This window comes from Eublepharis macularius, chromosome 1 (genome assembly GCF_028583425.1).
Source record: "Eublepharis macularius isolate TG4126 chromosome 1, MPM_Emac_v1.0, whole genome shotgun sequence".
Taxonomy (NCBI): domain Eukaryota; kingdom Metazoa; phylum Chordata; class Lepidosauria; order Squamata; family Eublepharidae; genus Eublepharis; species Eublepharis macularius.
In genome coordinates this window covers 33,186,007-33,196,852 of record NC_072790.1, presented here as the reverse complement: position 1 = coordinate 33,196,852, position 10,846 = coordinate 33,186,007, and the positions used below count along the sequence as shown (strand labels likewise).

Genomic DNA, 10,846 nt, shown 5'->3' with positions numbered 1-10,846 from the left:
CTCTTCTTGGGGAATTACAGCTCTGCAAGAACATTACAATCCCAGTAATAACACCAACCAAACACAGCATACATACACCACTTTTAGTCACTATTGTTCACAAACAACATTTCTGATTACCTTAAGCCTTTCCGCACATTCTTAAAGGGACAGCCACTCACTGAACGCTGCCAGTTTCCCCCCTTCACTCCACACGTCTCTGATTTCAAAGCGGTAGCAGGCTGTTTGGCTTCGTTTTGTCAGTGCCTTTTCGGGGACTGCAGAAAAGTGCATTCTGAGAAAAGGTGCCAAAAAAACGGAAGCCAAACAGCCTGCTACCATTTTGAAATCAGAGACGTGTGGAGTGAAGGGGGAAAGCTGGTAGCGTTCGATGAGTGACTGTCCCTTTAAGGACATGTAGAAATGGCCTCGTTCACAGTGATAAGAGGACACTGATTGTTACCAATCACCCCAGCAACCAGCTTCTTCCTTAGCTGCCTGGCTCTAGCTTCTGACTCCGCCCTACCGAGCTAAACCAATTAGCTCATGGGAGTTACACTTGCTCTTGATTTCCTCTGCTTTCGTTTCTCCAGTTTCTCTATTCGTTTCTAAGAAAAATCCAAAACTTCGTTAAAAACTATGTAAAGCAGTCTGCCCACTTCCTTTCCTCCTATAGGAGAATGGCAAGAAGCGCTAGAAGATTAACATTATTCTTGTCCATTCGCAGAAGTGTATCTTGAGAAGGAACTGCTTGAGGAGCGAGGGGCGAATGCAGGTGGGAGGAAGTCTGGGATGTGAAGGGGACATTGCAAGGGAGCAAGAACAAACCCTCTTGTGCAAGGGAGGCCATCCAATAAGTGGAACTCCACAGAGAAGTTATCATGGGAGGAAGGGCACTATGAGCAAGTCCACAGCAGCACCCCCCCACACACACACACCAGTTCATGCCCAGAACTTGCCCAAATGCATAACCATAAGGAGTGGGTTCAGAAAAGACCTGATTGCCAAGAGAGGGCTCATGCAAAATAACTTATGCACACTTAAGAAATACATGGACACCTCTGACACTGAAAGATGGTCACGTACTGGATGCAAGTTTTGAGTACAAAACAGCAGCCCCACAACTACCTCCCTACTATGTGTGCAAGTACCCCTGCCCCAAGTCCCTATTCAGTCCAAGCCAAAGACGCCTCCCTTTGCTGCCTGTTTAGAAGAGCAATTGCCCACCCCTCAAAGACTTCCTCTGCCTCGGGGATAGCATGCAAACTTCATGGCAGCAAAAAGGAGTGTCGCCTGCCCGTCATGCAGGCACTCAAGCCATCCTTGTCTTCATTGTTTCCCATGGGAGGAAAAAAACCATGCTTCCTCCAGGGCAAAGAAGCCAATAGTAAAACAGAATCGAGGCCAAATATGGTAGGAGGCAGACAGACACATATGTCACTTCCCCAAGGCCTCAGAAAGCAAGAGGGAGGGGTTTTTTTGTTTCCCTCAACCCTCTTCTCTTCTACAGTCTGCAACCTGGTTCAGAGGGGCTGCAGCTGACTTTCATCACCGACGTGCCTGCAATTTGTGACCTTATACTCTGCCACCACTACCACCCCCACCCAAATCAGAAATACATGCCTACTAGGGCCACAGCCTCATTAGAAAAGTACCCCAAAGCACAAAAAAGTGACATGACACTTTTATGGGTTTGGAATGTTTTCTTTTAAAAATTCATCACAGTTTGCTAGTTTTCAATCATCCTCACAAAACATTATTATTTTGTTGGAATAATACTTGTATCTATTCATACATTTGTTCACTCATCTGTTTCCACAGAATTTAATTCTTTTCCATGAAAGTCACTGAGTTTCACTGTAATCCTCCGTATTGCATTGCTGGTTAGCTCCGTATGAGACTGAAGATTACTGTGTCCCTTCCACAATATGAGACACAATATAAATAAACATTTTAGCTCTGCTTTTTATTTGTTCGGCACAGCCGATCAGGTGGAGCCACAAATTCATTTGGATTATGATATATATTTGAGGTTTTATCCTCCACCCCAGGTTACAAATCAAGAAAGCATACATTTACACTTTCCCACAATTCCTAGGGACGATCATATGAGAAATATTTTGAAGCCCAGGGTTTTATTTGGGGAGGAAAACATATGCAATACTATCAAACCTCAATTTATTTTATTGCTTGAACAAAATAAAACATTAAAGCAGTTTTAAAAATTATAATTTAATTCACATATACAATTGAACTATTTGACATATTTATGGACTTTAAAGTTCTAAATGTCTTCATTATGTACAAACAAAATTGCAAATATACCCGAGAGGCTGCAAATTGCTGTACTTTCTATACTACCATATCAGCTTTTTAGCCATCTGAGAAAGGAGAAGGGGGTGAAAATTAGCAAAAAGAAATTGTAATAAAGAAAAGAACATGTATTATTTGGATAGAAATGCTCTCATACAGTCACAACAGGTAAATCACAACAGGTAAATCACAAGTTCAAACCAGAAAACCAGAAAACACTGAACTCTTTGATAATGTATTCTTACCAAACATAGCATATTAATTGATGCCAAAATTATTCAAATATAAACAATAAATACATCCTTTAAAATAAGCTTTGTGTATATTTTGCATACGTCTATAGTATGCACAGGAATTATCATTTGATTCTGTAGATGCTATAGTTTGTCTTAGATAAACATTTCCATGCATTTTGAGTAAACAAAACTTTGTCTTAAAAAACCATTTACCTATTCCAAAAGAGAAAATACATCATAGGAGGTTTCTTTTTTGAAACAACGCTCTCCCAGCTTTCCCAATGTTTCCATGAGAAAAGCTCTCAAGAAAAAATCCATTTGTATCTCTTTGTATCTCTAATTACAACTTTGAACCTGCCAGGCTTGGCTAATATGTTTGGAATGGCACCTGTCCATTGTTATCAATTTTATGAAACATTCAGACTTTAGTAATGGAAAATAATTCCACCCCACATCTCAGTAGAGGGCACAACTCCAGTCCAGGGACAATGGCCAGCCATGCCACTCCGGGCTGTGCTGCTGCAGCAGACCAAATACCATTGCCTTGCAGGATTGGCCCCATGGAACAGCCCCAGCAGACCATTTAGTTCCAATGGAATTACCTACAAAGTGGTTATTACACATTGTGCACCCTGCTAGAGTACCATGCACAGACTTTCAGGACACACCTAGGGCTAAGTTACGCGTTACGTTTTTGGAACAAAAAAGTCTGTCGTGAACTACTTACTAAACACGCACTTTCAAAACCTTACTCTGTATTAAATAATACCAATAAACATCACTTTAGCAAAAATAAATGTTCTTATTTTGTTTTCAGCACAAAATACAGGATTCGCAAAGTACAGCAATGTTTATAAATATAATTTTGACAGAAAAAATATCACTAGCTCTCCACATCCAGAGTTAATTGCGCATATAATGTGCAATAACAATGTAATCCACATAAACAATTGAATCCTAAATCAATAAACTTTGAAATACAAAGACTATAGGAATTGAAAATAGAAGGCATATATTGCTTTAAGGAGAAGTTGTAACTGAAATGAAGAGTGGAAATTGACATAAGAACCTACGGGTTGAATTTTTCTAGGCTCAGCGAAATATCTTGAGAAAGGATGGACTGAAACAGGTTCAGAGGTTGGGATGGATTGTGAAGCATATCTTTATATCCTGTATTTTGCACTGAAAACATTTTTGGTAAGATGGGTTTTGGATCCCCAGACCTGACTCATTTTCCTTGCAGTCACTCAGCAGAAGAGAGGTTTTTAAAAGGCATTTCTCACGTTATGGAATGGCCTGCCTGAGAAGCTCAAGAAAGCGCCCACTCTCCTAGCTTTCCGCAAACTATACAAATCTGAATTATTCAAGAGGGCTGTCTAAGATTATAGGGCTGTGTCATAAGAAATAGCTCAGAGGGATGCTTTGGTAGGGATAGGGACTCTACGCTATGCTATTGGATACTGTATGCTGATGCATATATGTGCTACTAGGGAGTTTCCACGTTGCTTAACATGCTGTGTAAATTAGTTATAAGTTGTTTCAGAAAGATTTCATCTCTATGCTCAACTTCGTGCTTATTTTCAAATTCTCTGCAACGGTAACCAATTGTGTATGTTTCACTGAGTGTCCTAAATGTTGTTCATCATTATACTTGGTGAATGTTGACTGTACTGTACTTCACTTGCACTGTGCAATCTGCCTTGGATCTCAGTGAGAAAGGCGGACAATAAATACAATAAATACAATAAATAAAAATAAATAAATAAATTCTGCTCGGAACTGCAGCATGGTGGGCAGGAGGGCTTCTGCTATCCCCTCCACAACTTTTTCCTGAGCCAAAACAGCCCTGGCAGTTAGAGATCTGCACAACTTTGGGGCTGCGCATGCTCAGAAGACTCAACACGCAGCTCCAAAGTTATGCATATAACTAGGAATGAAGCCCGTTCTGTGGGGGGGGAAAGGGCACTAGAAAAGTGTTGTTAGTCATTTTTTTATTTTTCATGAAACGTAACAATCAGTCATTGATGGGGAAAGATTGCTTTGTGTACAATGTTCTTTGTAAAGATTTTTTCAGAATTGGGAAGTAGCTTGCCCTGCTCTGGTCCATGGACAATTTGAATGTTCGCATCATCAAAGCGTCATACTCTTGACAAAGCAACATAAAGTTGTCCATGGGTAAAGACTGGTTCAGGACAGTCAGCTTTCTCATCAGCGACTCTCAGGTAAGGCACAGGGAGAAGTGCTTAGGCTGTCAATTTGGCGGGCCCCTTCCCAGCAATGCCCCTGCACAAAGATTCATTTATATTCTGCTGTTCTTTCCCTCAGTGCCCTCCCACTGTGGCCTGAGGGCTGTTGCAAATCACTCGCTTGCCGATGCAAGAGGGCCTCATGACTCGACAGCTTGAGCACTCCTCCCAGTGGCAAGTAGGCGCTTTGCACCAGCCTCGAGGCCAGAGTGCGCCTGCATAAGGATAAAAAGTGAGTCATCGCCAATACGGCTTGCCTTTTATATAATAGGATTCTTACATACTTAAATAACTCCCTGTAGGGGCCATTTCAGCTCAGGACAATGACATGGAGGGGAAGGCAGAAACCCCTTCTCCACCCCATGCCACAGTTCCAAGCCAAATTGGGCTCCTGGGGACTTTAAAAATACCTCTCCTGGCAGCTGCTGTGAGACTACAGGGGAAACAAGTCAGGTATGGGGCACCCAAAGATAACTTTCTAAAATAATATAAGATGAAGTTTGTCCCTAACTCCAGATTTTTGTTGCAGAACAATTCATCATTACTGTCAATGCCTAAGTGGACTCTTCACACTTAGGGTGTGAAGAGAAGGGTGAAGGGTGGGAAGAAAAGGGCGAAGGACTCTGTTTCCTGTATGCAATGCTGAAGCTATGACATGAACAGCACCTGCAATGACCAGTATGCACCTGTGGTTCCAACTCTCTTGTTCTCCCCTGGCTCCTCCACCATTGGAAGCTACTTCACCAATGGTAGGCACACAGAAAGCGAGACAACTCTTCCCATGACTAAAGATGGGCATGAACAGCTGTACGAACACACAAAAAAGCCACGGACAGCCCCATCTGCTGTTCGCGAACAAGCTGTTTGTGAGGCCCCATTCTAAATGAACAGGTGGTCGTTGCAAGCCTCCTTCGTTGCTGTTTGTCTTGCTGTTCATCAAGCCAGACAGTCTGGCACCTGCAATCAATTCCCTTGGCAACTTAAGCAGGGATTGTCTGAACTCCTGCTGTTGCCCTGGAAACCCCAGTTTAGCTTGATAGGCAGGTCTTCCTTTCAAGTGTGGAGCTCCAAATTTGTTACAGCAAGGGAGCAAAGACCGGGGGGGAGGGGGGCTCCCAGCTCTGACTTTGCAGACAGTGGAGAGGGAGAGAGACAGCTGCTGTTGGCATTTTGATAGAGTGCACTGGAGCTTGTGTGTGGTGGGATAGGGATCTACCCCTTCAAGTTCCAGGGCTGCTGCCAGGCTCTGGGCCAAGCTATTATTTATTATTGGTATCTTTCCTGCTGCCTGCTCAGGTAAGGTTTCTGGGAGTGGTGCAGTAGGGATCTACCCCTTCAAGTTCCAGGGCTGCTGCCAGGCTCTGGGGCCAAGCTATTATTTATTATTGGTACCTTTCCTGGTGCCTGCTCAGGTCAGGTTTCTGGGAGTGATGCAGTAGAGATCTTGACTTGGATGATGGCTGGAGGAGAGCCTGCTGGCCCCCACAAACAGCCAACCACGAACATATCCATGAACAGGGCCATGTTCGTGGTTGTTCGTGAGTCTCTGTTTGTGGATGGCAACGAACAACGAACATCATGTTCGGGTTTTTTTTCTGTTCGTGCCCATCTCTACCCATGACTCTGGTTTGTCAGTGTGGCTTCCAAGACACAAGTGCCTCACTGGAACAAGGAAGTGAACAGCCCTCTTCATCGGAATCGCTTCCACTATTCCTGATACTGTTCAGGGAATGTGTGGAATGCTCTACAGTTGTTTGATCAGGGCTCAACAGATTCGGCTTGGGCTCCACACTCACTCAGATCACTGCTGGTATCTTATAAGCCATGCAGCCTGAAAGTGGAGGCATGGCTGGAGCACAAATCTTGTTGGGGCAGCCGGGAGAAGGTGGTGGGTATGCGACCCCTGGTGCCTCAGGGGGATGGTACCAGGCAGGTCGGTGGGCATATGGAGCCAGCAATCCACATTAGGATGCTCGAATATCCACCAGGCTCACATCCTGTTTACTGCTCAGCTGGGTTCAACTATTCCTTCCGAAAAGGTACAATACAAAGCAATTGGCTTTCTGCATGTGCCCATTCTCACAAATATCTTTCTCATCCCCCACACCTCCTCTGTAGCTCTGCTCCATTTGGCAGGCAATCGTTTAAATAATCAAATCAGTCACCATTCATATACATCAGTCATAATAAATAAATGTTCTGCTTTTTTAAAAACAAACAAAAATCCTACCATTTGGTGTTCATCTAAGTAGTCCTTAGCCCGATGTTTGGATCAGCAGCAATTTTGCACAATTACAATTCTGCGAGCCTGGGCAAGGCGGGCATTCAAGTATTTGGTGATGAACCAAAGACAGCCAGCCACAGTCTCACACCCAGTCAATACTGCCCAATGCAATAAGTCCCACGGTCGAGCACAGCTCCCATGAAGTTCGTAGCATCCCTAATTAGCTTGACCGGCCTGTCCCACAAGACGCTGTTTGACTGGGTAAAATTTCAGCTGTGCTTTGGAATCCATCCATCCTGCCTCAGGACACTCCCCATCCGGAACACCAACCGGGGGCCTTGGGTATGCCTTTGATAATCTAGGCTTGAAGCAAACAATATACTAGTTAAAAAGTTAAAATTAGTCCCTAATTGTTAACACATTCAATTAATTATGCATCTGTAAAATCAGGGGATCGAACCCCTGTAACTGCACCCCCCTTTACTTCCTTAATTATGAAAATGAACAGAAGTTTTGTAGCACCTTAAAGACAAATCTAATTTTATTCTGAAATGTGATAGAATACAATTGTATTAGTCATCAAGGTCCCACAACTCACGGTTTTTTTGCTGCCACAGAACAACCACTCTGGTATTCTTTAATGTGATTCCAAATTCTTGCCCAGTGGAAAACTCTCATGTTGCTTCCGAAATATGCCAAAACTTCTAGAGAAGGTAATCTCCTAAAACTGCTTCTCAAATTTCAGTTGGATAAGCAGCACATGATACTTATGAGGATTGCATATGATTCTTCCACTCCGTTTTACAGGACTCTGTGTGGTGTAGTGGCTAGAATGATGGACTAGTTAACCTTGGGCCAGTCACACACACTCAGCCTAACCTACCTCTTAGAGTTGTTAAGAGGATAAAATGGAGAACAGGAAAGTTATGTAAGCTGTTTTGGGTCCCAATGGGGGAGAAAGGCAGGGTATAAATCAAGTAAAAATTTTAAAAAATTAAAATCACCCACTTACTCTTGAGTTTGATAAAGTAAAAACAGTGGGGAAGTACAAAGCCTGACTCTTAAATACTCCTAAAGAAAGAGTTTTCAAATGTAAAGGTTTAAAAAACGGTATAGTGAAGATAATAAAGAAGGTTGCCATCTTCAGAATATTTGCTCTGGATCAGTAAAGCTAAATTTAATGGGGTTTCTTTGGGAGGGAAAAGTGCAGTTTATAGCCAAAAGGGTGTTCAATAATAGCAGCCATTCATTGTTCCTGTGACTGACTTATAAAAGCACAGTCTAAACTAGTGAATTCTGGGACAAAAGAATGCCAAAGATTTCCTCTAAACTGATCTTCCCTCTTTCCCATTGTATAGTTGTTTTTACATATTTACAAGGGAAAAGCTAATGGCATTTTTTAAAATATAAATGTATAATTTGAAAATACCAATAACAAAGCAAAGCCACATGCAAGTTAATCCTTATTCACAGATCTAGATTATTTTCATTAAGAGAAACTGAGGAAACTGGAGGGATACACTTTCTGCATTTTGATCTACATCCACTTGTGTATTTAAAGAACAAATCAATGAAAAACATACCTGATGTTTCTTCCTTTACACGCAAATAAAACATAAAGACTCAAACATCTTGCAATTTGCACTTTTATTCTTCCCTGTTATTGCAAAAATCTTTGCATTCCTTGAACATCTTACTACAGATTATTGAATTCTGAGCCTTACCTTACCTAAATAATGTCTAGAAAAGACCCATTGTAGAAAAACCCATATTCCCCCACAAAGGAATATATCTCTGCACTCCTTGCTGTACTCTATATTGCAAAATATATTCTCCCTACATTAAATACCTATATTTTGCAGTATACCCTTATTATTGCAGTCTTTTCATATATCCACAGATGACCACAACACATGAAAAATGACTGATTGTACATAATACATATGAAATACTACCATGATTTACAGGAAAAGTGTTATATTATTATTCTAAAGTACTTCTGAATTAATACAAAATTTAAAAGCTGATCATATAATGCTGAGGTTTTTTTTTAAAAAAAACTGTCTATTCTTTTTGACACTTTAAAAAATTGAATAAAGAATGGAATAATTTGTCTAGAAGTGGGTAAGGAAAAACACAGAGATTTAAAATAAAAAAGAAGGGGGGTATGGATTCATGCTACAAAATAAGAATTGAATATTCAAATGAGTACCAGTAATTTGTGGGAAATGGAAGCAAAACTAACCAGGAACTGACAAAAAGTCTGGTTTAAGGAAGGCCACACAAACACCATGTCAATATTTTATTAACAATCACATACAGATGTTTATATCCGGATGTGGTCAAAGGTAACAATTATCCTACACAAGATATGTAATTTAATGTTCTGAAGCCTAGGTATGAATCCTACAGTTGAAAGCCATTTTGCCTCCTTTTGATTTAAGAGTCCTCTTAGGGTTAGAATTGTTCAAATGGTGTTTAGAAATATGATTTAAAAAATTACACTCCTAGCCTATACAATTGTAGAGTACAGCAAGAATCTTTTTTTTTCAAACTTGGCAACATCCCTCTATTATTCCAGTTCTACAGACAGAAAACTGAGCAATTAGTGACTTACTCCCAAGTGAATCCCCTGCGGAGCTGGAATTTTGGCCCCATGTCTTCATTCAACAAGATTCGCTGTATTACTTGCTTGTCCCCTCCGTCAAAGATACAAAAGCACAGAACACAACAGGCCATGAGCTGACTAAGGAAGAAAGAGCCAACCTACCACGCTGGCAGCTGTATTAGCTTTCCCCTGATACTAGTTCGTGTGAGGTAGACAGTGGCCAAGGTCCGTTCATCCTCCACACCGAAAAGGCATAACTGAGCCTCTCATGAGAGGCGTAACTGCAGCTGGTGATCTTGGCATCCATCTCTCCACTCTCCAGTACCTGGTAAAGGAAGTCTATGTACCTGGCAGCTAGTTTGAGGGTCTGGATTTTACTCAGCTTGTCAGAAGGCAACGTTGGGATGATTTTCCTCAGGGCTGCGAAAGCTTCGTTGAGCGACTGAGTCCTCTGCCTCTCTCGGATATTAGCAAGAATCCTTTGGCTTTGGAGCTCCTCATAGGACTGGACACTTGGGATGGCCTTCTTTCCCCTTTTGCCTGGGTTTGGGCTTCCATCTTCCCTGGACTTTTTACTATCTCTTCTCTTCCTTCCACACCGTTTTGCCCGCCTCTCCCGTTTCTCTTCATGGTTCCCCAAGCTATCCACCGGAGAAACAGTAGAACAAGAACTTTCTTCCATTCCTTCTGTAAGCTGGGGAGGGAAATTCCATCCACACCCCCCCAATGTGGTGTGTGTCTCTTTGTGTTTTAAAATTCCTGAGAAGGAGCCTTTGCGAAAACAGGAGGGTTTTGCTGAGTGAACGTTTTCTAGGTCTCTTGAAGGGATCTTATTTCAAGGACAGGGCTGTGCAAAAATTGAGGTCTTGGAGAGAGGAAGTTATTCTAACTTTTTTGGAAACTTTAGCCGAGTTCAATTGCTAAAGAGTTGTCAGAAATGAGGAAAATGTGGGGTGGCATTCTGATTGGACAAAGTGGGCCGAGGGGAGGAAACGGCTTTCTCCAGCTACACTTTTATGGTTTTATGTTACACTTAACTACAAATCCTGGGAATGCTCCTTGAATAACATATAACGGCAAAGTTTTTATCCCCAATCCAGTATGTATATATAAGAGCAGCAACAGAAAGACCTCCAAATTAAATACATTAGAAAGGGACTGCTTGTTGTCTGACGAAGCTGCTTGATGTTGCTGATGGTAAAAGAGGATCCAAGCAGATCGCAGCACAAGGTTTCATTTA

At 41.9% G+C, this 10,846-nt stretch overlaps 1 protein-coding gene across 1 annotated transcript; it reads right to left on the bottom strand.

Annotated features, from left to right (window-relative positions):
• Positions 1-9,784: 9,784 nt before the first annotated feature.
• TWIST2 (twist family bHLH transcription factor 2) lies at positions 9,785-10,288 on the bottom strand. The gene has a single exon (XM_054995542.1). It carries the CDS (start codon positions 10,286-10,288, stop codon positions 9,785-9,787), a length of 504 nt encoding a protein of 167 aa, XP_054851517.1.
• Positions 10,289-10,846: the final 558 nt, after the last annotated feature.